The following is a 27,580-nucleotide window of genomic DNA, read 5'->3' as shown; positions in this document are numbered from 1 at the left end:
GGGCCGTAGTTTGGGGACCTCTGGTTTAGAGTGTTCTATCAGTGTGCCACACATGTTTTTGGAATGCGGGAGGAAACCGGAGTACCCGGAGAAAACCCACGCACGCACACGGAAAACATACAAACTCCACATAGGAAGGCCGGGAGCTGGTATTGAACCCACGACCTCTGGGCTGTGAGGTCGACACGCTCACCATTGGACAACGGGGCCAGCACCATACCACAAAAATTTAATAAATTAATTAATTCATTCATCTTCCGAACCGCTTGATCCTCACTATGGTCGCAGGGGGTGCTGGAGCCGATCCCAGCTGTCTCCGGGCAGTAGGACACCCTGAATCGGTTGCCAACCAATCGCAGGGCACACAGAGACGAACAACCATTCACGCTCACACTCACACCTAGGGACAATTTAGAGTGTTCAATCAGCCTGCCACGCATGTTTTTGGAATGTGGGAGGAAACCGGAGCACCCGGAGAAAACCCACGCAGACCCGGGGAGAACATGCAAACTCCACACAGGGAGGCCGGAGCTGGAATCGAACCCGGTACCTCTGCACTATGAAGCCAACGTGCTAACCACTGGACTACCGGGCCGCCTAATACATTAATTAAGTAAGTTATTGATTAATAATAATGAAAAAAACATCCGTTAGTGGAAAAAGAAGATAATTTGAAGCCCTATGTAACAATTTGGTTGGGTTCCAATTAGTATGACTTCGGAGGTTTTAATTTTAGGGTTCCACAGTGATTTGGTGTCCATATTTTCTTTAATGTATTAAAAAAAATCAAAACCAGATGCATAAGTGCAAAAACAAATCAAGATGTGCTCAAGCCTCATCTAACATTTAGGTCAGTTTTCAATTCATAAGACTTCTAGCGTTTGTAATATTTTGAAACTGATCGCAGATGGTCATAAAGTTGCAAAAAGGAAGTCAACCCATCTAGAGGGTCCACGGTTCAAAGTTAAAAGTTAGCTAAGTTGGACGTTCCACTGTAATTTTGTGTCCACAAACTGTTTCTCGCATTAACATGACCGCATCTGTTTAGAAATGTAAAATACAACGAAACCAAAATGACAACAGAGTCGTGAACTGGGGGATTTTTGTGGTGTTTGAGACACAATGTGTAGGGAAACAATACAGAGAAGCAGGAGTCTCCTGGAAAAAAAAGAAAAGAAAAAAAGGGATTTCATTTCAAAAAGAACAAAAAAAGGCAAATGAGGCACTGGGATTATCCAAAATAGTACATTCATTACAAGTCCCAAAACAAGGTTCAAAGACACGGAATAAACTCAAGACAAAAGGAAATGTTAGCATGAAGATGCACGATTGCTACAGCACAAACAGAAGCAACAAACCGAGGAGGACAGAAAGAAAAAATGGAACTAAATACAAGCAAACTGCCGGAACAATGAGGAACACCGGTTTGAGATGCAAGTGGCTGAGGGCGCTAACCTGTTGACAAAAGGAAGAGAGCTGACGAGAACAGTTAGGAAAAAAAAATCCCTAATTTTTTGCGGTTAATGGAGACCAGAAACCCCCCGCGAAAGGTGAAAACCACAAAATAGGATTGGTACTGGAGGCGCTGAGGGCGTAGCTGAGGTTTTTAAATTGGAGAAAAACATGGTGACGGGTCGTGCCATGACGCTCTACTTGGCTTCTTATGAGTTGAAATAAGTTTAAGGTTTCTTTTTTTATCAGAGTATTGTCTTTTTTTTTGTGAAGAAAAAACTCTTCCCAGCTGACAGTTTTGGTTATCACTTCAGCCTTTGTCTGAGCTGTCACTGCTTCCTTGTGACTTGTCTAAAAAAAACAAAACCTGACCAGGTCGGGAATCCTTCAAAATAAGGCCGCCATTGTTAAAGCAATGTGTTGCCGTTGATGGTGCCATCTCTGTGAAGGAACCATCAGGCTTTCATGCTCCCGCACACCCTGGACGCATTGCTTCGGCGGCGACAAGGGGTTTGGAGCGTAGCTAAACTAGTCCAAAAAAAAAAGGTACCCAAAAAAAAAAAATACAGTATGCGAGACGATCAACGGCGTGACAGGACACAAGCTAAGTGCTGGGTGAGGCTACGATGATGCACAGCCAATCAGCTCCCGAGATAAAGCTACTCATAGTCTCATTGTTAATTCCGCGCTGGGAACCAATCACGTCCAATCAGCTCCCGAGATAAAGCTACTCGTAGTCTCATTGGTCAATTCCGCGCCGGGAACCAATCACGTGCCTGTACGAGTGGCTTGTACAACACAGCACGGGCATGTACAAAAGCCTCTCAGTCGCAGTTGCATTTTTTTTTTTTGCAATATGGCTGCCAATATGACGATATTTCTTTCTTCGTGAATACGTTTTCTAAAAACCCGCAAAACACAGAAAGATAAGATAAGATATCCTTTATTCGTCACAGAAGCCACCAAACATGAAGTGGCGAGGGGTGACTATAATCAAAAACACATCATGCTACTTTAGCTTGAGGCACTTTTTTCTCCTTGATAAAAAAAAATCGAAAAAATCATCGCAAAATTTATAAAGGAGTAGTTGAACCAATACGCGGTGAGTTTAATGTGTTTCCTGGCGTGAGGAGGTGCGTGCACGGAGGATAGCGAGGCCGTGCTTTATCTTTCGAATCACGCCCCGATGCCACCACTTCATCACGTTAGGCGCATTCCTCAAATGCCAAGATTCTGACGCCACATTACGCCCTGTGACCAGGTGTACTCTTTTTCTCCCATTTGTCTTCTTTTTTGAGTGTCCTGTTTTCACCCTGGCCTTGATTCACTCAGCGGGCATGTCGTCATTTGCGGGACCCCCTTTTTTCGTCCTTTGACTACAGTTGGATTTAAACCGGGTCTTGCGTATCAAAGTGTCCAAATTCCAATCATCCACACGACTATTTGCTACCAAATAACGCAAGTCGAACACGGGAAAGTGAGCAAAGCTTCATGGGAAAGTGTGTGAAGGTTTGCATGCATGATAAGCAGCTTGTTAGCTTGCAGGAGAGCGTCTGCAGCTGTCGTGATTGGCGAAGACGCCCTGCAGACGAAGAAGGGACTCGCGCAATTGGCACATGCACCGTGTGGCGCAATCCTCATTGCTGTGAATGTGTGTGATCCACTGCAGGTGTAAACAAGCATGTGTGTGCTGGATGCCAATGGGTGTAGCCAGCCTTAAATAAACTCTGATCACTGCAGGGTATTATTTTACTCGGCCCCTGTCTAGGGAAAAATCCCAATGGTTTAGCTTGCCTTGTGTCCTAGGTGTGATCAAAGTATGGCCCGTGGGCCTGATGCGGTCCGCTCTGTTCTTCAATCCAGCCCGCCTAACGTTTACAATAACAGGTGTAGCTATTGCGTAAATTAATTTTTGTTTGCCGACGCAATTTTTTCATTTCATCTATCAGCGTCCCCCCAACAAATACGAGCACAATTAGCCATTTTATACATTTCTGTAATTCTCTTTTCCACTGGAACACCTCCCCCATCGCTGGAACGTGGATCACTGCGGTCCCCCAAAAGGACAACGCGGATCTCTCTTCTCATGGACTCATCACTTGCAGGAGTAACCAAGGAGATCAGGTTTAGTGCGACCTGTCTGACAAGGACGGAGCCTGAGCTGGAGAAGACCATAGAAGGCAAAACAAGTTCCCATATGCATTCAAACCGTTTCTTCACGTTTTTAAAAAGTTGATTGATTGGCACTCCTTTGCTCAATGGCTTCCAGTGTGACCACCACCTTTTAAGTTTGCGTTGAATCTGAAGCTAACCCGCGCATTCCAGATATAATTAAAGAGCATTGTACAGAGTCTGCAACAAAACATGACTTGGCCTTGGGACACACGGCTGCGGCGGGCACGGAACCGTTTTGTTTGAAGGAAGCTTGGATACTGACTCATCCTACCAGCAGCACGCTACTGTAAACTCATTAACCGCTGCACAATGAGCCTCCATCCATCCATTTTGTATCGTGTTTGTTCTCTCGAGGGTGCCAGGTGAGCTGGAGCCACTCTTTGCTGACTTTGCTCAAGAGTACAGCCCGGACTGAATGCAGCAAACTCCGGGGCACATACAGTGTGTGAAAAATAAGTTGTTTATCACACACGCGTAGGGAGAGGTAGTTTGGGATATTTTTTGTGCCTTAATCAAATAAATTGGAATTTAGCAAGTGAATTTTGTATTTCCTTAGGTTGTCTCTGTGTGACATCAAAATTGGGTTTGATGAACTGAAACTTTGTGTGTGATAAATATGCAGAGAACACAGAAAACAGGAAGGGGGCAAAAACGTTTTCACAGCACTGTATGGACAAACACTCATTGACAATTTCAAATGAGCTGGAGTACCTTGAAAAAAAACTCCGGAGCCAAGATTCAAACTCAGAACCTTTGGACTACGTGGCGAATGCGCTAACCACTAAGTTGTACTGTTCAATTTTGTTCCATTAGATAGCGAGCGAAGCAGCGGGGGAGTATTGTACAAAAAAGCTTTGTCCATAAACTGGACATAACATTAGGTACATGCTATACTCATAGTACAATGCAAATTAACTTTTTCCATTTTGGTTGACTTATTAAGTCTAGTTTCTTATTTGTTTTTTTGTGAGTTAATTCGTAATTAATTAGAAAGTGAGTTCGTTTCCTGGTCCAACAAAATTGTCATAACAACTTGCATGTCTCTTTACAGGGGGATGAAAGTGATGAGTTAAAACGACTGAGTGAATCCCCCCACCCCACCCCGCCCGAAAAAAAAATCCTTTCAAGTGTCCGTCAAAGGTTTTTCTATGGGCGGAAAAGTTTCCTGCCGGCTTTCCCGCCCTGCACGAAAGGCACTGCACACACCTGGTGGAAGGCTCGCACGCACACATACCAGCACTTGAAAGACGGCACGCTCAGGGCATGACAATTATGACCTGTTCGCTATTTTTTACGCACGCAAACATACTCACGCGACAACACTGCAGCTCGACATGCAAGACAGAGCTGGGAAATGTATATAGTGGTCAAAATTGGGGTATTTATGGGGTCCATTCCTGCTCACAGGTTTGTCATGTGTTGCTAGGCAGAGTTCACGGGGCTCCAGCAAAACGATGTTGTTGTGAGGGCAGAGGGTTGGTTTTTTTTTCACACTGAACTCATTGAAGAAGGACACTTTACGAAGAGTCATATGACGCAACTGCTGCCGCTTCCTGCTTTTGGATAATTAGATGCATGCTGACTTCTTCCTTGGGACTTCTTAAATTGTCCCAAGGTGTAAGTGTGAGTGCGGATGGTTGTTCGTCTATGTGTGCCCTGCGATTGGCTGACAACCGGTTCAGGGTGTCCCCAGCCTACTGCCCGAAGATGGCTGGGATAGGCTGCAGCATGCCCCGCAACCCTTGTGAGGATAAAGCCGACCAGAAAATGGATGGATGGATGGATAATGTCAGAATATATTAAATAAAACAATTTGTTGAACGGAGGTCTAGTAAATAAATAAATAAACAAATACACAAATAAACAAACAAATAAACAACAACAACAACAACAACAATAATAATAATAATAATAATAATAATAATAATAATGGTATTGGTAGGGCTTTGATGCTGGCTGAACTGAGCAATTTCACAATTTTGCTCCAAATCTCAATTTCCTGTTCTATGGAAATATGGAAAGTTCATGAAATTCCCACCCTTCTATAGAGACATCACAAAACAGGAAAAGAAAAAAAAAGCCTGTGTGATTCAGTGGTTCAGTGGTGAACGTGCTGCTTTGCGTGCCAAGGCCGCTGTGGTTTGGCTCCCAAACATCAACACGAAGTACTCTGCGGCTCTTCACAGGAATTGTTACAACTTGTATTTGTTTTCCCAGGGAATGTTATAACGCACATCATCATCAGCGGTAGAACATTCCGTTTACGATGGGCTGACGTGACAAGATGATGTCTTTATGTATGCACTGTTTTGACATGATGAAAATGTTGAGCAAGCGAATGATCAACAAGTGACCCGATCACACGGCTAGGTGGTTATCAACCAACTAACGGAGACAGTGCGCAGCTGTCAGTGGCTAACACCGAGCTAACAGAATCGTTCAGACAAATATCGCTTGGCTACTTCGTTAGCACACAGCTAATGAGTTAGCACCAATGGTCACTCATTCATTAGCACACAGCAAATGAATGAGCACCATTGGTCACTCATTCTTTAGCGCCCAGCTAATGAATTAGCACCAATGGTCACTCATTCATTAGCACACGGCGAATGAATTAGCACCAATGGTCACTCATTTATTAGCACATGGCTAATGAATGAGCACCAATCGTCACTCATTCATTAGCACACGGCGAATGAATTATCACCAATGGTCACTCATTCATTAGCACACGACGAATGAATTAGCACCAATGGTCACTCATTTATTAGCACACGGCGAATGAATTAGCACCAATGGTCACTCATTCATTAGCACACGGCGAATGAATTAGCACCAATGGTCACTCATTTATTAGCACACGGCTAATGAATTAGCACCAATGGTCACTCATTCATTAGCACACAGCTAATGAATTAGCACCAATGGTTACTCATTCCTTAGCACACGTCAAATGAATTAGCACCAATGGTCATTCATTCATTAGCACACAGCTAATGAATTAGCACCAATGGTCACCAATATTGCACTCTGCTACACTCTGGAATATTCGTTGTGTGAATGTGCTGTTTGGTTATTTCCGGTGACACACTCAAATAAATATATATGTACAATAATATCAAAACTTGGGCTAGCCTGGCCCGATTCACACCACGCTACCTGCCACACTTGGAACTGGTCACGAAAATAGACTACTTTATGTGAACATGTACGGATATAAGACTCGTAACAGCGGCATTAGCACCCTCTCTACTCTCCCAGCCACCTGCCAGGTCAGAAGGTCAACGGCGCTGGAGACGAAACAGTCTCGCTGACTTAACTGTCCGGTTTTCCCCGAGCCCGCTCCGCGCCAGCGTGCATGCGTAGCGCTCGTCACCGGCGCAGGAAGCTGAGGTGTTTGCACCCCCAGCGCCTCGGGCTAGGGGAGTTTACACAGAGTGTTGCTATTAATCCGCCCTCTTTGCAATTGTGCTGTTCAAGTCAATGCCTGTCATGCTGTAACATTCCCGTGAAGGGAAGCACAAGTCCTCACGCATGGCTTCAATTGCACGGCAAAACAAACGGCAGAAGCGGAGCGTTCTTTTGAGCCGCGTTTGCATGAATGCAACATGTTTGTTTCGTGCATGTGTTGACACAGCGCAATGATTTGGCATTGCCGTGGCTGTGTGAAAGTCGAAATTGGCACAGGTGTATTTTGTCACTTTTAGCTGTTAGCGAATGAGGTAGCTCTACATGGTTCGCAATTTGTTTTTATGTCAAAAATATATACATTTAAATCTTGATAAAAATAATAATATAAATAAACACATTTTTCCTTTGAAAAACTTTTTTTTTCAAAGCAACAACGTTTTTAATTTTTCTTTTATACAGTATATACCGTATATTCACACTGTATTGTCGAATATTCCATTTCGTTGCCACAGATCAATGCAAATATCTTTTATTTTTTTATTTTATTTATTTTTGTAATGTGCATTTTTTATCTTTTTGAATAAAAAAAATGCTGCCAATTTTCTGCCTTTTTTTCCCCCACTATATGTTTTTTTCTCAATCTTGAAAACATACAGTTCAATGTTTCTATTGAAAATGCATGATTACCATTTTCTCAATTTCAATTTTCTATTGGGAAAATATAATTTTTTTCCCCTCAACTTTATTTGAAAAAAGAAAAAGAAAATATTCTCAAGTATTCTTAAATGTCACCACAAAAATATCCAACTCTTTTCCCAATTTTATTTTTGCGATATTATGGCTTCCATGTGCACTGAAAATATATCGTTTTTTTCCCCCTCTGAGTATTGCAGCTTCTTTCTCTCCTACAATACTTTCTTCTTGAAAATATAAACACACGCCTCTACACTTAGAAACACGGGAAAGCAGGCTGGAGCTCAGCATTGCGCCTGAGGCGCGTCACTTCATTTTAAGAATGAGTTAGCGTGTCAAGGTAGCGTGTCTCGCCGGCAGACCACGCCCGCACCTGGCAGGTGTTTCGTGCAGAAGAGTGTGTGTACGTGTTTTGATACTGAGACCTGTGTGTGTGTGTGTGTGTGTGTGTTGAATACTCAAGCGATGAGGGACATGATGTTATTACGCTATCCCTGGAAACACACTTAAAAAAAAAAAACTGGAATATTTGTATACCCATGTCACCTTTGCTGACATCTGCCATGAAGTTTTCCTCTACCAACTAATTAATTTTATGTGTGTCACTGAGTCAACACGCTGTCATGGGGCATACATTTGACCTCCCAACACCACGTAATTAATGCATGACAACAATGTCCCGTAGGTCAGAAGAATTCTAATCATGCATACCGGGACCAGATTGGTTGCCATCTTAAACTTTATTAACGATGCACCCAGTGTTTTAACATACATTTTAATTATAATACAAGTGTAATACGAAGCAAATTGTGGCCAATTAGTTATTATTATTAATGAAATAATATTCATTTAAGGCGGCGACTGGTTAGCACGTCTGCCTCACAGTGCAGTGGTGCAGGGTTCGATTCCGCGACGGCCTTCCTGTTTCCTTAAGTTTTCACCCACATTTCAAAAAACATGCATGGCAGGTTAATGGAACCCTCCAAATTCATCCATCCATCCATTTTCCGAACCGCTTAATCCTCACTAGGGTCGGGGGGGGGTGCTGGAGCCTATCCCAGCCGTCGACGGGCAATAGGCGGGGGGACACCCTGAACCGGTTGCCAGCCAATCGCAGGGCACACAGAGACGAACAACCAAGCGCGCTCACACTCACACCTAGGGACAATTTCATGTGTTCAATTAGCCTGCCATGCATGTTTTTGGAACGTGGGAGGAAACCGGAGTACCCGGAGAAAACCCACGCAGGCCCGGGGAGAACATGCAAACTCCACACAGGGAGGCCAGAGCTGGAATTGAACCCGGTACCTCCGCACTGTGAAGTCGACGTGCTAACCACTGGACTACCGGGTCGCCCACCCTCCAAATTGTCACTCTAAATTTATTATCAGTGATTTTTAAGTCTAAATGTTCACACATATTCTTCTTTCTTGCTCGCTCAGCTTCTTCTGTCAATCTCTCCTCCAGCCCCCCCCAAACCCCCACAGGCCAGGGCCTCCAATCTCATGACAAGAGCCCCTCGGAAGTGAGCTCATCTCTTGCTTCTTTCTGGCATATGGCACATTGTCTTCATTATGACTTTGTGAGCGAATTGTTTCCTGGGTTTTTGCCTCCCTGCCCCGCGGCTGTTGGTCGCAATGGCAACAGGTAAGGAGACGCCTGTCATACGAAGCACTTACTCACATACATTAACCAATAGCTCTTGTAATCATGTGTAACCGCACATGTGTGTCTGTGTGTGTGTGTGTGTGCGCGCGTTTTGAGTGGTGGTGTTGGTGGTGGGTGCGAGTCCAGGCAAGCGCCCAACTCACCTTCAACCCCTCCCTTCACTCTGCAAGTATCCCCTTCAGCTGTTTTTACCCCTGACCTCCGTTCCCAACACTTGTCATAATTACACCGAGCCACGCAAGGGTTCAACTGTGTGTGAAGATTTACATGTGTATGGTTGTGTGTGTGTGTGGTTGTGTGTGTGGGGGCGGGGGGGGGGGGGGGTGTTAATGGGAAATACGCACATATGGCAGGTTGTGATCCTTGTCTGGACAATTTGGGCTACGCTAAAAAGAGCGGGGAGGAAAAACTATACATAGTATGAAAAGCAGACACCATTAAAGAAAAAAATGATGAAAACAGAAGGATGAGTATGAACGTATGAGATGAATGTATCGTGATTTTTTTTTAAAGAGAAAAGTAATCAACGATTGAAATGAAGAAATAAAGAAATTTCCCCTGGAATAAAGTTAAGTTTGAGAAAAAGGTAAGTAATCGAGAGAACAAAAACGTACATGGTCCATTCTATCAATAAAGCGTAAAAGGGAAAAAAAAGATATTCTAATATTACAATAAGAAAATCTGCTTATTTAAAGGGAAAAATCCTGCACGAGATTTTACGGAGTAAAAATGGAGCTTGTGAAAAATTTGAGCATTCTGTGGAAAATAAAGGTGTATTTGTTGCAGCAAAAAAAAAGTCAATAAAAACAAGAACTTTCAATGCAGTTATTATGTTAGGAGAACATTTAATCAAACTTTGAAGAGGAAGAAATGTCAGAATTTTACAATAATGTATAGAGAAAAGTAGCACTTTTAGAGTATAAAAAATATTATTCTGAGAATGAAAACCTACTTGCTTAAAAAAATAAAATAAAACGAAACCAAAAAAATGGTAGGATAATACACATATATGGGTGGTGGTGGTGGTGCACTGTAGTGCCATCCTCTGGTCGAAACCAAAAAATACGAGGGACAAATGAAGAAAAATGGAAATAAAACAAGAAATAAATAAAATAAATACAAAAAGATTTTTACAAAGAGCATTGTATGTTCAGGATGGAAAACCGTAATTTTACAAAAATAAAGTTTTATTCTACACAAGAAAAAATGCCATAATTCTATTAGATCTCCTTTATGTCGGTATCTAAAAAGAAATAAGACTTGTAAATACATTTTATGATGAATATAATAGGGTTGAGAAAAGCATTCTAATGTCACGAGAAAAAACAATCTAATTAAATCATAATATAGAGTAGTTTTTTAAATTTGTTTGTTGGGAAAAAGTTGCTATTTTCCAACGAGACAAATGAAACAAAGTTATGAAATGTTGAAGGAAAAGTGTACCTGTACAGTCAAAAGAAAAAAACAACATAATTTTACAAAACTCAAGTTGTTTTTCGTCCAAAAAAACCCCCCATTTTAATTCAATGGGAAAAAAAAGATTACCAGAACAAACGTACATTTTAAAATATATTTTCAAAGCTGTGAAACACTTGGGAAAACGTTCAATTGTTACGAGTAAAAAATAAATAAATAAACACCAGAATAGGATTTTCACTCATAGATTTTTGAGAGTACAAAAGGTCGTCTTCTGACAAGAAAAAAACTGCAATTTTGGAAGAATATTTTTATCATCATTTTAAAAGAGAAATGTTATATTTCTGTAAGAAGAAAAATATAAAATTGAAAATCAAATATTAATTTCAGTGGTAATTGGGAACAAAACAACAGAATTACTGCCAAAGCTTCGTTCGGTTGTATTTAACTTATAAGTGAAATACATTTTCATGTTTTCTTTCCCAACTATTTTCATAAAATTTTGATTTACGGTAATTACAAATTTTTGGGGTTTCATTTTAATTGAGTCTTTATTTACGTACTGACAGATTTTTTTTTTGCTTCCCACATTTTGGTACAAAGTTAAATGTCATTTTCCTTACGATGAGTAAGTTATTTGTTTAACTTCTCAGATAGCCTTTGGATGTTTATCTTGAAAAATTTTCCGGACCACTCTAATGAGCCTCGCAACCCCCCCCCCCACAGAACCCCCCCCCCCCCCCCATCATCAGATAACCATTGCGATAAAAATAGTACACTGTGCTTGTTTGTTATTTAATTCATTCTGATTAAAAACAAAACAAAACAAAAAAGCTCGCAAGGGATTTCCTATTTCAGCCCTTCAAATGACATACTGTATACATTTCTTGTAAACAAGATGCAAAGGAGAACACGCACACACACATGTACACACACACACACACACACACACACACACACACACACACACATCAGATCAGATCAGGATTCAAAGAAAGCCACTTCAGAAAAGTCCATAGTTTTGTTCTTAGCCATTCTTGTATTGTCTTGAGATTCAATATATCCTACACAGAATCTTTGTCACTATGCAGCTTGACAAATATTTTTAAAGAGGTTTTTTCCAACACTGGTGTTGGAAAAAACTGTTCCAAACTTTTCCTCCTTGAAGTCCACTTTGGCTCGAACATTGATGGATGATGTGATCTGTTACTGATGGACCGTCACCTTGGTATTCACCTTTAAGTTGCTCGAATGCTGCTCTGGGCTCTTTTGGACCTTTTTTTTTCCATTCCAACGTACTCAATTTGACAAATTTTCCTCTTAGGGCCATGTCCAGGGAGGTTAGCAAGCAGTCCGCTGGACCTAAAATCTCTGAATCAGATGCGCAACTGTAGTTTCAGGGACGTCGAGCTGATTGGAGATTGTTTCCCAGTCTTCATGTCCACTCGCATTTTATTCTTCACCTTTAACTTGGTTTTTTATCATTTAATTTCTGATCTCCTGAGAAAACTCGCTCCTTCGCTTCCCCTGGATCGTGTTTTGTGTGGTAAACACCGAGTCACCAAACAGCACAATATGATTTTTTTTATATACGAAAAATGAACAAGATTAAGGAAAAAATAGGTTGATGAAAAAAAACAAACAGAAAATTGATTTGATTTTTTTTTCTTGAAACATTTTTTTCGTGACACCAAAAATGCGTTTCCTATAAAAATACAATCTTTTTTAAATCTATTTTTCTCACATGATGGCGACTTTATGATTTTATTGATATTTCAATTCTGTACTTACACTTGTTATTGTAATATGATTTTTGTCTCATCATTTCATGTACCAGGTATCGCATAAAATAGTAACTTGAGTTTGAAATTATTCTCTGAATTTTATGACAATTTCATCGCTTCTTTTCTCTCCAGTTTTTCTTGAAAAAGAGACCCAATTGTCATTATACTGACACGCTTTCTCATAACAATATGACATTTTCTTTCTTTTATTGAACAAATAATCCCTCTCACTGCACATTGTCAATAAAGAACCTCGTTTTATTTTGAAAAGAGACTCTCCGTTTGCATGCTAACCTGTAGCAGGAGGAGAGAGGATGGGGAAGGCTTGTCCTTTCAAGTCCTTTGTGTCCTTCAGGAGTCCTCTTTATGTTTTTAAATAATGACACCAGCAGCATTCAAAAAGTTCAGGTGCTGAACATAAGATCCCCTTGGCCGGACCCCCACTCGGCAAAATCAGGCTCCCCACCGGAGGGAAAAGAGTCCAACGAGATGCCCCTCTTGTCTCCAAACACTTTCTCCTGCAGTTCAATGATGTCATTTCGAATGTCGGCCATCATCAGCAACAGGAAGTCGAAGGAGCCTGGAGGGCCCTGGCAAACAGATCGCGAGGATTTACGGGTGGGCAATGACTGTTCAAAATGTCTTCATGAGATAAGTAATGCTCAGTTTGGGCCTTAAAAATGATACAATGTTAATATTAACAGAAATAAACGTGGGGAAATGTATGGATGTATGGCATAATCTATAATGCATTAAAATGTGAAACAAACTTACAGGGGGTCCACTGGGACCATCAGCTCCTCTATCACCCTGAAAATGGCAAATTGTACATACAATATTGTTAGCGACAACAACCAAAAAGAAAATCACAGAACCGACGCGAGCATTATGTGCAGTCTATACAAAAGCAGTATTTGACCCTGAGACTCAGTCATTGGTTAATTTTGAGCTGCTGTTTGATGTTGTTGTAACTGGTGAATTGGCCACTAGGGGGCAGCAGGCCACATACATGGATATGAACGTGAGGAAATTGTTTTTATATATGTGTATATTAGGATGTTGAACTGACCTTTGAACCGTCTTTTCCGGGGGCCCCGGGTGGTCCCTGCATGAAGAATAAAACACAAATTTATGTTTTTTTTCCCAAGTCAATGCAAAATGATTGCTTTCCATTTACATGCATATTATTTCAATTACACGCAGGACTGTACACTATATACAGTACTGTATTGTTTGGTATATTTGTGTTTTTTATTATTTACCACTGGTCCTCTGCGGCCTCTTTTGATGTGCCTTAGATCAGGCTCTGGACCCATGGGTCCAATGTCCCCCCGGGGACCTCGAGGCCCTGGAGAGCCTCCCTCGCCTGGGTCCCCTCTAGCTCCTGGCCCCCCTGGGTGTCCTGTGGAGGAGGTATTTTGGTAAGTTAGGTGATTTGAAGATTCGGGTGGTCGGAAGAGATGTAGGTTAAGCAGGAATTTAGATCGTAGGTTTTGCAGTGGGTTCAGGAGTAGGATGGGTAGAATAGGTAGTTGGATTGGTCAGTTGGGAGGTTGGGAGGGAGATAATAAAGGTAGGTGGGAATGGAGAGAGGGCGAGGAAGATAGATAGAGATAGTGAGATGCATACATTTACATTAAGAAAAAAATTGTGTTTACTCAAGTATATGTTGGATCCATTTTTTTCCAAAGAGACTGTACTGTACATCTAAATCCAGATCATTCTATTGTTCGCAGACACTGGACAGATCCATTCAGTCTTTTTCCGATCCGCTTTTATCCTCACAAAGGTACCGGGGGATGCTGGAGCCTATCCCAGCTCTCTTTGGGCAGTAGGCGGGGACACCCTGAACCGGTTGCCAGCCAATCGCAGGGCACACACAGACGAACAACGATCCGCGCCACACTCACACCTAGGGACGATTTAGAGTGTTCTGTTAACCTGCTACGCATATATTTGGAATGTGTGAGGAATCGGGAGTCGCCGGAGAAACCCACACAGGCGCAGGGGAGAACATGCAAACTCCACACAAGGAGGCCGGAGCTGCGATTGAATCCACGACCTCTGCACTGTGAGGTCGATGCCCTAACCCAGTGTGGGCAAACTATGGCCCGCGGGCCGAATCCGGCCCGTTGGTCCTTTTAATCCGGCCCGCCGAAGGTTGGTCCACAATTAAGGTTCGATGTGAATGATTTTCATTTCAATTGGACTTGTAATGACAGGCCTTTCACCACCAGGTGGCGCATTGATTAAGTTGCAGAACGGGGGGGGGGATCTTTTCGACCACCTAGGACCTCTGTATTTTTTTTTTTATGTACCATAGCTCGTGCTGACCTGGCCCTTCTGTCAAATTTTAAAAGTCAATGCGGCCCCAGAGCCAAAAAGTTTACCCACCCCTGCCCTAACCACTGGTCCACCGGGCCACCTACTTGACAAATTAAAATTTAGTAAATTCCATTCATCCGTCCATTCATTTCTCTAATCCATTCATCCTTACAAGGGTTGACCACCGTGCCATCCCTTGAGTAAAATCAACAAACCATTTTGTTTTGGTAGGTCAGTAAGGAGGGAGGAGGGGGGGGGGGTGATAGACTAGGTGGGTACAATAGTTACATAAAGGTCAGTAGGCAGGTATGTAGGTTGGTAGGTAGGTAGGCAAGTCGGCGAGATATAACAGTAGATTAGATTAGGAATAGTAGTTTGCTATACCAGGTTGAAGTACGTGGGTAGTTTAGTGAGTCTGTACATTAGATTGGTGGATTAGGGAGACCATTTAGGTAGGTCTGTAGGTAGGTGGATGAGGCAGGAAAATAAGGTAGAGTAGATGTAAAAAAAAGTCAATTCTGGACAAAGATATGGAAATAGGTTGGGGGATAAATTCGGTGGGCTATATTAGCGATGTAGAAGGCGTCACCTGGGACCCCAGGTGGTCCTGGAGGTCCAGGTAGACCAGGACGGCATAATCTCTCCGAACTTTTTCCCAGCTTCCTGAGAGGTGGAGGTTTGTCACTGCGACTGGCCAGGAGCTCACCAAGCTGCAAGTACAGCAAGCATAACTGGATTAACAAAACAACTATCAACTACAACCAGCATGAGACCTCCACCAAGGCTACCTGCGAACTGGCCAACCGCAGTTTTATTTGCAACAGATTGCTTTTCATGTTGATGAAGTCCTGGCAGGTAAACGAGCAGGTATCCGCGCTCATTAGCGTGTCCGACTTCCCCGATGAGCTCACTGGAAACCAGCACAACACATTTTCAATCAAATGAAACAATCACTTATCGGTGCTTTCATTAAGTCATACACAGCTTGGTCACATTGTTCTATAATTGATACTTTGCCGTAATTATAATGCCCAAATCTAAAGATCATGTCATGTTTATTCGCACAAGATCAAAGCTCGTGTCATGCGGTCTGCTTCGGTGGACCCGCCGAGTCAAAAAGAAATTTCCACACAGTTGCTTTAAATCCAACACATCTGCGTTGACAAATGAGCACCATGCTGTGATCCCCCCACCTACCCACACCCCCAATAATATATGATGAATTCCTCGTACGACATGTTGCTGCGCCTTTGGCGAGCCACACACAACGCGTTGATTTATAGCTGCACTTCACGCTTCGGAGTTACATCAAAACATACAGCTGCTTCACTGCTGGATATAAATATATAGAATTACTACATGTCTACTGCACATGCACCAGCATTTTATATCTTGATAGTGCAAAATTTTAGTTTCACATGCAGGACGTGCACCTGCCATCAATGAAGTCCACATGCGTGTTTTGTTTAAATGAATGCAGGCCATTTTATATACTCACACACAAGTAAACTAGTCATATATAGCGCAAGCCATCATATTTGTAATTGCGAAAAAATACAATAAAATAAAAACGATGCAAGGAAAATAATTTTACACAAAAAAATAAATAAAAATAAAAATAAAAAATTCAATGCTACAATAATAATAATAAAAATAATAATAATAAAAAAAATAATAATAATAATAATAATTAAATGATGTGAAAGACAATTGTAAATAGCAGTGCAATTTATCCATTTTTTGTTTATATTGCACTTAATTGAACGGTGTTTGTTGTTTTTTTTCTTCTTCTTTCTTCTTTCTACCTACATTCTTGCTGCTGGAGGCTGTAAATTTCCCCATTGTGGGACAAATAAAGGATATCTCATCTTATCTTATACCATGATGTCAGAAGCCTAAAATGTCTTAGCATCTTACGGTTGTACAAAGCGATGCAGGAACGCTGGTCGGGAGCCAGAATGTATCCACTGTGACATCGACACAGGAAGCTGCCGACCGTGTTAACGCACTCGTGCTCGCACACGCCGCCGCCTGACTCCTCACACTCGTCGATGTCTGCGCAAAAGAAAAAAATGGACATTGTAATATTTAATTGGAACCACCAATTCAAAAGTAGTCTGTAAAATAAAAAGCAGCAGCAGGTTCCATTCTACTCATAAAAGTTGTTTTCCTTTTCCCCCTAATTCTTAATATCTATCGAGCAACAAATGACCACACTTAAGTGTGAGCTGACCCCAACACCGCCCCCTGCCCAAAAAAAAAACACAAACCAGCCAAAACATATAATGTCAGATACGCTTAATTTGTATATAACTAGCCTGGCACAAAAAATTCGACCGTAGCATTTTGACTTTGTCTATTTGCTCCCAAAGCCCTCTGTAACTGAAAAGGCATTGTTTGTCATAGCATCCATAGTCAAGGTTTCATGAAAAACAATGCAATCGGCGTTGTTTGCTTGCTTGCTATGGTGTGAAAATAAACACGCTGCTCTGCCACTGATGTTGACTGTTCCTGTTTAATGCCTATATTGTAAATGGATTCATGGGCTATTTCCTTGAAACCTTGGGACGGTCTTTCGTGATAAATTTAAGGGAAATTATAATGAAATAGCACCAGATCAGCCCCAAGGGATGCCGGCCCACCGGACATCTTCCTTCTCAGGCTTACGCAGAGGCATTGTAGCGCAACTGACCAAGACAATATGGAGACTTGTGGTTGCGGTGTCTCTCCCGGTCGAAGCGATAGCCCGGGTAGCACGTGCACACCACACGTCCGAAGTTGTCGGTGCACTGTTGCTCGCACGGCGACTCGGCACACACGTCCACGCCTGTGCAGAAAAAAAAACAATAAAAACATTGCGGGAGCTGTTAAAAATAATGGAACAGGCAGGACTTACAAGTGGGTGAGTATTTTTCGACCCAAGATACATTTTATTATTCATTCATTCATCTTCCGAGCCACTTGATCCTCACTAGGGTCGCGGTGGGTGCTGGAGCCTAGCCCAGCTGTCTTCGGGCAGTAGGCAGGGTACACCCTGAATCGGTTGCCAGCCAATCGCAGGGCACACAGAAACGAACAACCATTCGCAACCACACTCACACCGAGGGACAATTTAGAGTGTTCAACCAGCCTGCCACGCATGTTTTTGGAATGTGGGAGGAAACCGGAGCACCCGGAGAAAACCCACGCAGGCCCGGGGAGAACATGCAAACTCCACACAGGGAGGCCGGAGCTGGAATCGAACCCGGTACCTCTGCACTGTGAAGCCCATGTGCAAACCACTGGACTACCGGGCCGCCCATTTTATTATCATGGTGGAATTTGAGCATAGGTGGCCGGCATCCTGAGGACAAAAAAAACAAAACAAAACAAAACAAAAAAAAAACTAACATACAGTAGGCCATTATTTTATAGCATGTATTATTTAATATTTATTTCTTTGTTAATTTATTTTCTCAATACAATTTTTTTTTACTGTATTTCCTGTCAATTCTGCAACTCTTTCATAGTGGAACTCCAGTGGGTAAAAAGACACCCTCGGTCTTGTTTTATTCTTTATCTGTGGTTCAATGTATTTACTGTCAGTCAATCCCTTCTTAAGAATACAAGAAAACACCCGATGATTGATGATACTGTATATTCCATATGAAGCACAACAATGAAGCACAAATGCGAGTTCAACCGCCAAGGCCGCTTTTGTTGTGGACGCCAGCAGTGAGCTTATTTGGCTCACGTCATCCTTCCATAGTGACAAAAAGCCAATGATGTGGAATCCTTTGGAGCAATATGGCCTGCAGACCTTGGATGTTTCCCAGCAATAAAGGCCGAGGAATGGGAAGATGACATGGGAGCATGGGAATCACAATGCGTGAGTGTGTGTGTGTGTGTGTGTGTGTGTGTGTGTGTGTGTGTGTGTGTGTGTGTGACAGAGAGAGAGAGAGAAGGAAAAAGTGTGTTTTACCTACTTTCAGGTATGCACTGGCCCATCACAAACCGGAAGCCGTCACAACATTTTCTCCTGAGAAGAGAAAAAAAAAAAGGTTTGAGTATTGATATCGTCATATTATAAGATAACAATAAGATATCCTTTATTAGTCACACACTGGGGAAATTTACAGCCTCCAGCAGCAAGAATGTAGGTAGAAAGAAGAAAGAGGAAAAAAAAAACCAAACAGCGTTCATCCATCCATTTTCTGAACCGCTTAATCCTTACTAGGGTCGCGGGGGGTGCTGGAGCCTATCCCAGCCGTCTTCGGGCAGTAGGTGGGGGACACCCTGGATCAGTTGCCAGCCAATCGCAGCGCACACAGAGACGAACAACCATCCACGCTCACATTCACACCTAGGGACAATTTAGAGCGTCCAATCAGCCTGCCATGCATGTTTTTGGAATGTGGGAGGAAACCGGAGCACCCGGAGAAAACCCACGCAGGCCCGGGGAGAACATGCAAACTCCACACAGGGAGGCCGGAGCTGGAATCGAACCCGGTACCTCTGCACTGTGAAGCAGACGTGCTAACCACTGGTCTACCGGGCCGTTCAATTAAGTGCAATATAAACACAAAAAACGGATAAATCGTAGATATCAAGACACAGCGTGTCAAAAAACATTTTTTTTATTTTTTATCATGAGTCAAATTATAGCCCTGTAGAGTATTATGAATATTTATAGGGATGAAGTTACTGCCTGTGTCCCCAGGAACGCACATTAATGGCGGCGGAGTGGTTAGCGAATCTGCCTCACACTTCTGACGTCAGTTTAAATCCTCGGTCATATTGCCTTACGTAGAAATACTAGGAAACATTTTTCAAAGCTAATAAATCTGGATTATTACTAGGAAACAAAAAATGCCAACTCGTTCCCGCCCCTTTCAGTGTGGTCCCGAAATCCTTTTGTACAACGCCGATCGTGCAAATGCTTGAAAAACGTCTGCTGCGCTTCTAAAAATATCCATCCATTTTAATTCATTTATGGAAGCCATTACGCCCTAAGAGTGATTTAGAGCATTTGTCACATGTGGCCCAACATATGTTACGCACATCACAAGAGGAAATGACTCAAGCGACGTCACCCCACAACAAATATCGCACACGAGGGGAGGAAACGCGTGAGAGTGTGAATTAGTCCGAGAAGTCAAGTTGCCTTTTATTAATCTGCAACCTCCATGCAACGTCACTCTAAATCACCCCAACTCGCCAGAGTGAAGAGTCCCCCCATAAACCGCCGAGACGGGCCTGAACTGATGAGAACCAGATGATTGGGTCGCTTCAATCCTAAACCGAGGTGGAGACAGGTGGGTGAAAGTTAAGATGAAAATTGTCACTACTTCATTGACTCCGTCGACAAATCAGTCATTGGAGGTAATGACTTGCAGATGGGAGTCGGGTCCCGCGGGAGAAACTCATACCTTTTACGCCGCTCAGATTAAAACCAGCGCAAGGTTACGTGACGTGAAGATTCCAGTCAGTGTGATTCTGATGTTACAAGCCACGTAAAATCAAGCCGAAAGTGCTCTTTATTACGGATGACATCACTTCTAGGAGGGCGGCCCGGTAGGCCAGTGGTTAGCACATCGGCTTCACAGTGCAGAGGTATCGGGTTCGATTCCAGCTCCGGCCTCCCTGTGTGGAGTTTGCATGCTCTCCCCGGGCCTGCGTGGGTTCTCTCCGGGTGCTCCGGTTTCCTCCCACATTCCCAAAACATACATGGCAAGCTGACTGAATACTGAATTGTCCCGAGGTGTGTGTGAGCGCGGATGGTTGTTTGTCTCTGTGTGCCCTGTGATTGGCTGGCAACCGATTCAGGGTGTCCCCCGCCTGCTACCCAAAGACAGCCGGGATAGGCTCCAGCACCCCCGCACGACCCTAGTGAGGATCAAGCGGTTCGGAAGATGAATGAATGAATGAATGACTTCTAGGAGACACGCGTGCTGTGAGGCCGAGGCGGGACTCTTTTCAACATCCTAAAATAGAAAAAAAACTACTTTTTGGGGGGGGTTCAGAAATCAATGCAGAACACCTTAAAAGGGACTTATAATGTCTTACTTATAAAACTTATAATATTTTAGTAGATTGCACACATACATTATCTAGAGTCGTGGTCCCCGAGCACCGGTACCAGTCCAGGGCCCGTTCGGTACTGGGCCGCACAGAAAGATCCCTCCACAAACTGTTTCGTTATTTATATACAGTATCGTGATACTTCATTTCTCGCAGTTAACAGGGACCGGGACCCTGCTGTTATAAGTGAAAATCCGCGCAAAGCAGACTCGGCTCCACCACTAGCAATTTGGGTGTAAGTGTATGTGGGTAATAGCATGTTTAAAATATTCATGCATTCGTTCATTCATTTTCCGATCCGCTTATCCTCACAACATGAGCTGTTTATCCGCTAATAACTAGCCGTCAAGGGCGGCCCGGTAGTCCAGTGGTTAGCACGTCGGCTTCACAGTGCAGAGGTACCGGGTTCGATTCCAGCTGCGGCCTCCCTGTGTGGACTATCCCTCCCAAAACTGTTTAGTGATTTATATACAGTACAGTGATACTTCATTCTCACAATTAACGGGGACCGGGACCCTGCTGTGATAAGTGAAAAACCGCGCAAAGCAGGGTTGGCTCCACCACTAGCAATTTGGGTGTAAGTGTATGTGGGTAATTCATTCATTCATTCATTCATTCATCTTCCGAGCCGCTTGATCCTCACTAGGGTCGCAGGGGGTGCTGGAGCCTATCCCAGCCGTCTCCGGGCAGTAGGCGGGGGACACCCTGAATCGGTGGCCAGCCAATCGCAGGGCACACAGAAATGAACAACCACTCGCACTCACGCTGACACCTAGGGACAATTTAGAGCGTCCAATCAGCCTGCCACGCATGCTTTTGGAATGTGGGAGGAAACCGGAGCACCCAGAGAAAACCCACGCAGGCCCGGGGGAGGACATGCAAACTCCACACAAGGAGGCCGGAGCTGGAATCGAACCCGGTACCTCTGCACTGTGAAGCCGACGTGCTAACCACTGGACTACCGGGTCGCCCGTATGTGGGTAATAGCATGTTTAAAATATTCATTCATTTTCCGATCCACTTATCCTCACAACATGAGCTGTTTATCCGCTAATAACTAGCCGTCAGCCACCGGATGAAAGCAGTAATCAATCGTGGCGTCTTTTGATGGTGCACATTTGCAAGTAGCAATGATGTTAACGCCGTATGTAGGTTACTCCATCATTATCTTTGCTGTCGGTAGTAATACCGCCCATCACCTAGTTGCTCCTCCCATGACCTGGCAGCTACGTTGGTTGAAGATCCACACCATTTTCAAGTGACGGTCAAAAAACTCGATCAAATCAAAGCCAAACGCTAAACACACCGATGAGCTGAACAAACTATCCCGAATGAAGTGTCCAAAAAGGTCCACGTACAGAATCATTTTTTTTTCTTGCTTTTGTGATAAAGCGGCGCATGAACGATGATCTGCGGGACAAAGGTGTACGTAGTCATCCGGCAGCCAGCAGTTCTGCATCAATGTCTGCAACGTGTCCCGTGGGGGGGCTCCTGGCGGAGAGCGCGCAGGAAGCCGTGGTGTCTGGACGAGCAGATGAGGGCAGCAGGAGAGCTGACCCGTGTGTTTTTGTTTTGCTGTGTGAAAGTATGTCGGGTAGACAGGAAACAGGCCTCCAGAACACAGCGACGAGCGCGCACGTGTTTGTGTGCACGTGCACGCGTGTGTCTTCACGTTTGATGGTTTTGTGGGTTAACCGTCTTCTTTCTAGGATTTCTGGCATCATTCCTACAAGCTCCGGATTCGCGGTCCCCATACCGCAGCGCGTTTAACCTCCACTCCCACCCCAACATGATGTTCTTTCTCTCGTTGGTGCTTATTTGACAAGATTGCTTAATGGAGTGCTAATGCCTGCTTCTGGTTACGGTCAACTTGGAACTGTCAACGCCGGATCTTGATATTGTCAACCGCCTTGAGCAGGGTTTACCCTCCGGTCTTAAGGACTTTCAGTTGGTCCTCAAAACTTGGGTTTCTGCAAACCCTTTTGGGACGAGAGCAGATTGTCCATACGTCCTTCTCAAGATACAGTCTGCTCCGCTGGTTCTCAAAATGGCGTCCGAGAGCTTTCGCTTGTGCCTCTTAAATCTAATTATTAAATACGACTTGGGGCGGTCCGATGGATGAATGGTTAGCACGTCGACCTCACAGTGCAGAGATCGCGGGTTCGATCCCGGCTCCGGCCTTCCTGTGTGGAATTTCCTTGTTCTCCCCAGGCCTCCGTGGCTTTTCTCCGGGTACTCCGGTTTCCTCCCACATTCCAAAAACATGCATGGCAGGGTGATTAAACACTCTAAAATTGTCCCAAGCTGTGAGTGTGAGCGCAGATGTTTGTTTGTCTCCGTGTGCCCTGCGATTGGCCGGCAACTGGTTCAGGGTGTCCCCCGCATACTGCCCAAAGAAATCTGGGCTAGGCTCCAGCAACCCCTTTCAGGTTAAAAGCAGATCTTTTCTTTATGACGGAACAAAGTTTTCAACAATTTCGCACAAAATGCATGCTCATCCATATTCCACGCTACTTAGCCTATTTAGAGTCATGACTGGACGCGTAGCTTAGAAAGAACTGAAAATCATCACCATTTTGTAACACAGGGCTGCCCATTACAGCAAAGACATACTTGAATTGTGAATCTTTCAGCCTTCATCGACATTGTCAAGTGTTCCAGGTCCAGCTCTGGAACCCGTCTCCTGAAGTGGTGCTCTGCTGCTTTTGGCACCAAAAACTCAGAATAATGGCGGCATTGAAGCTTAGAGATGAGATGTTCAAGACCCCCGTCCACACTGGCCCCCATCCAACACCCGCGTGAAAGGTCAATTTAGTCTGTAGACAATCACACCCCCTCCGATGCATTCATCACCGAGAGGGATTTGTGCTCCTTGTTCGTTGAACGATCTCAAATCCTCCCTATCGCTCCCCCCGACAGCTGGCGTGATGTGTTGCTGGGAACAGGCAGCAGATCACTGAGTCACGTAATGCCTCGTTTATTCTAAAGGTAGCCTATCTCACATGGTATGTAAAAAAAAAAACACACACACAGTGAGGAGCAAGAGTGAGAGACTTGATTCAACCCTGATTGAAAGTTAGTGGGGACTTGAAGGGAGCAATATCAAAAAGTTTGATCAATATCTGGTGTTCTCATTCTTGTATTTGCCCCCCAAAAATCCTCAAGGTTAATTTAAATGCACAACGCCATGTTAGACAGTAGCCGACGGGTTAGCACGTTGGCCTCACAGTGCGGAGGTGCAGGATTCCATTCCGGCCTTCTGGTGTGGAGTTTGCATGTCCTCCCCGCGCCTGCGTGGGTGTTCTCCGGGTATGTCGGTCTCCTCCCACATTCCAAAAACACGCGTGATAGGTTCACGGAACACTCTAAATTGTCCCTAGGTGTTATTAATCAATACGTGCCCTGCGATTGGCTGGCAACCAATTTGGAGTATCAACTATCACATATGCTTTTATGACAATAGTATATAATAGTATCATTTTCCTGTGCCATCTAATGCACTGTGCAGTATTGGGACACATGTAATCCCCCCCCCCCACCTCCCCCCACCCTTCCTTTCAACCGGCCTGTAGAGAATCCTCATTTATCGAACATCAGCATTTTGTCATGTTCACATCAGTAGATGTGGACAAATGGCGTGTTATTTCCCAATTTCTGGCATTGGTGAAAACCAATTGATGAAATATCGGTGTAATATTTACATATTCTTACAGTCGTGTTGACAATGTTGAGTGTGCGGTCGTCGGTTTTCGTGCACAACAAGCTCCAGATGCTGTGAGTTCGGATCAAGAAACTCTTGATTTTCAGTGTGGAAAAATCTTTGCCAATGTGTGTGTGTGTCGTGGTTGTGTTAGCTAAACAGGCCTTGCCGATTCTCTTGTAAAGATGGATTGCACTGTCAGATTTTGTAATTCAAATATTAATGTGTGTTTTATAGATGACGGGTCTATATATATTCCCCCCCCCCCCATCTTGTGGGACCATTTTTTAAATATTTGGATCTGTACCTCCGCCAGAGAGGATTTGTTTCCCTTGGATTTACATTCTTCTTACCAAACGTTTCTCCATATTTTTTTTTGTCTCTCCATATTTCTTCCAAGGATGTCTCTGTTAAATCCATGCAGAGCGATTTTGTCAAAATTAAACTAAATGAAAAAGAAACAAAAAGCAAGTTGTAGGCTTATTTTTTTAATGTCATGTTGCCAGAGCAATTAGTTTTTCCGAGTATGATTCAGTATGTCGAGTATATTAGAGTGTGCATTTACCAATGAGGTTTTAAATCTGTAATCTTCATGCAGTACACTTTCTCTTTAACTAAACGCCAGAAAAAAAATGTCAAAAGGAGAAAGGTCTGGCGAACAAGGGCACCACTCCAATCTCCCAGACTATTGTGAAAATTATTCATTCATTCATTCATTCATCTTCCGAGCCACTTGATCCTCACTAGGGTCGCGGGGGGTGCTGGAGCCTATCCCAGCTGTCTTCGGGCAGTAGGCGGGGGACACCCTGAATCGGTTGCCAGCCAATCGCAGGGCACACAAGAAACGAACAACCATTTGCACTCACACTCACACCTAGGGACAATTTAGAGTGTTCAATCAGCCTGCCACGCATGTTTTTGGAATGTGGGAGGAAACCGGAGCACCCGGAGAAAAGCCACGCAGGAGAACATGCAAACTCCACACAGGGAGGCCGGAGCTGGAATCGAACCCGGTACCTCTGCACTGTGAAGGCGACGTGCTAACCACTGGACTACCGGGCCGCCTTGTGAAAATTAAGTCTTCCTAAAAAATTTTTAAATTGTATTGTGTTTTCATTTTTCTTTCTTTTTAATTTTCATTGCTATTTTTTTTTTGGTCATTGTAGATGCAATTTGTCACGTCTTGCACATTTGCTACAATTTTAGTTTAGACAATTGAATTCTGTGATAAAATAAACTACCGGTATATCTGATCTTATATCTGATCCGTTTATCCTCACGAGGGTCGCAGGCGTACTGGAGCCTATCCCAGCTGTCTTCGAGCGATAGGCTGGGTACACCCTGAACTGGTCGCCAGCTAATCGTAGGGCACACATGAACAACACGCACACAATTTTTTTCAATTATGTTACATTTGTGTTCAATAAAGCTGACCGATTCTAATAGACACGTGATTCACTGTATTTTTGTGTCATTTTACAACTCTTATTATTTACAGATGAAAACCAACCAGCAGGTTTTATGAGGCACTTTCCCACAGCAGCGTTTTGCAGCTTCTTTGGTGTTGCTTCCTAATTACAGACCGCGCAAGACCTCGTCTTGTGTGAAGGTGTTACACGCCAAGACCTCCTCCAAGGCCTCCTTCTGGCTGTTTATTTGCCCTGCCAGCCCACCGCGCACTTCCAGGACGTCGGCCTCTTGGGAGACATCAGAGCTTCGCCTCACAGAGGAAGCTTTGACAAGAGCGAGTCGAGCAGGAGGTCCTGATGGGCTTCCGCCGCCAAACACGTTTGACCCGCACTTCCTGGTTCACTTCCCATGTGATGCCTCGCCTCGCTTCCGGCACCGGTGTCACCTGTCTATCACATTCCCATCTTTCTTAAACCAGATCCCAGGTGTCTTCGTCACACCTCTATGGTACAATTTGGGTAAAATATAACAAGAACCGAGAATTATTGCACACTTTTTACCCTATTTTTCTTGTCTCTCAGAAATGGGCCTCGCATATGAGTCAATGATCACCCGACGCCTCAGTAGGGTGTTGCAGCAAGGCAAGCGGCTACTTGTTCGCAAGCAACACACAGTCTGAAGAGAACAGTGATAAAATATTTTCAGTGGGAGATGCCGTACTTCACTCACTTCACTTTTCAAGTAAGTGGATCTGTGCATGTGGTGCATGCAACGGACAAACAGCTTCGCTATACGTCCCCCCAAATTGTGCAATACTGTGCACTTCAGTTTGAGCTTTGAACGGCCTCTCTACTTTGGATATTTATTTTTGTTTGGTGGTTTGTATTAACTGTCATTTTTTTATGCTTCTGTATATTTGATGGAGGGTGCCACAAAAGTCACTATGCACTTACTTTGTTTCGACAGTATTTCATTTCAGGTATAATTGGGACAGAAATACTTCTTGCCAGACTGCAATTTTGCAATGTTGCTCCAATGTCAATTGCTGTGCCGTGGGCAAAGGAATGATATCCTGACACAAACTGCTCAGCCAAGTTGTCAAATGCTAAATCATGCCTCAAAAAAAAAAAAAAAAATAATAATAATTGTGGAAGGATTTTTCAGACACCCTGTATTGTTATATAAAGCTTTTGAATCCTCTCACTGAAAAGATCTACACGAAAAACAGTTACGAGTACAAAAGAAGACAGTGAAAGCTTGGATTGTATTTTCACTGATGGAGGCATCACTTCATCACAAGTCCGCCAGAATTCGAATGCTGAATTTCAGGAGTGTGAGGCCGATGTGCCCTTAGCTGATATACTGCCCACAGTGGACATTTGGATGAAGGGGGAAAAAAAAGGAAATCAGCAAAAGCATGCACTGTACTTCCACAGAATTACACTTATCGATTAGTGTAGCAGATCCATGCATGTGGCGCATGCAG

The 27,580-nt window shown here is 43.6% G+C and overlaps 1 protein-coding gene and 1 long non-coding RNA gene across 2 annotated transcripts in view; both read right to left on the bottom strand.

The window, feature by feature from the left end:
- Positions 1-27,580, bottom strand: part of LOC127600074 (uncharacterized) — an 84,584-nt gene that overhangs the window by 29,668 nt on the left and 27,336 nt on the right. The window lies entirely within an intron of this gene.
- Positions 12,732-27,580, bottom strand: part of LOC127600033 (collagen and calcium-binding EGF domain-containing protein 1-like) — a 29,807-nt gene continuing 14,958 nt past the window's right edge. Inside the window, exons 3-11 of the mRNA XM_052064380.1 lie at positions 18,890-18,942; positions 17,617-17,751; positions 16,842-16,979; positions 15,713-15,834; positions 15,514-15,634; positions 13,862-14,001; positions 13,669-13,704; positions 13,374-13,409; positions 12,732-13,189 (exon numbers count right to left, since the gene is read on the bottom strand). Of these exons, the coding sequence (XP_051920340.1) occupies positions 13,004-13,189; positions 13,374-13,409; positions 13,669-13,704; positions 13,862-14,001; positions 15,514-15,634; positions 15,713-15,834; positions 16,842-16,979; positions 17,617-17,751; positions 18,890-18,942 (967 nt within the window). The 3' untranslated portion in view covers positions 12,732-13,003. The remainder of the gene's footprint in view (positions 13,190-13,373; positions 13,410-13,668; positions 13,705-13,861; positions 14,002-15,513; positions 15,635-15,712; positions 15,835-16,841; positions 16,980-17,616; positions 17,752-18,889; positions 18,943-27,580) is intronic.

The sequence above is a fragment of the Hippocampus zosterae genome, chromosome 4, assembly GCF_025434085.1.
Source record: "Hippocampus zosterae strain Florida chromosome 4, ASM2543408v3, whole genome shotgun sequence".
NCBI lineage: Eukaryota > Metazoa > Chordata > Actinopteri > Syngnathiformes > Syngnathidae > Hippocampus > Hippocampus zosterae.
This window is presented reverse-complemented; position numbering and strand designations above follow the sequence as displayed.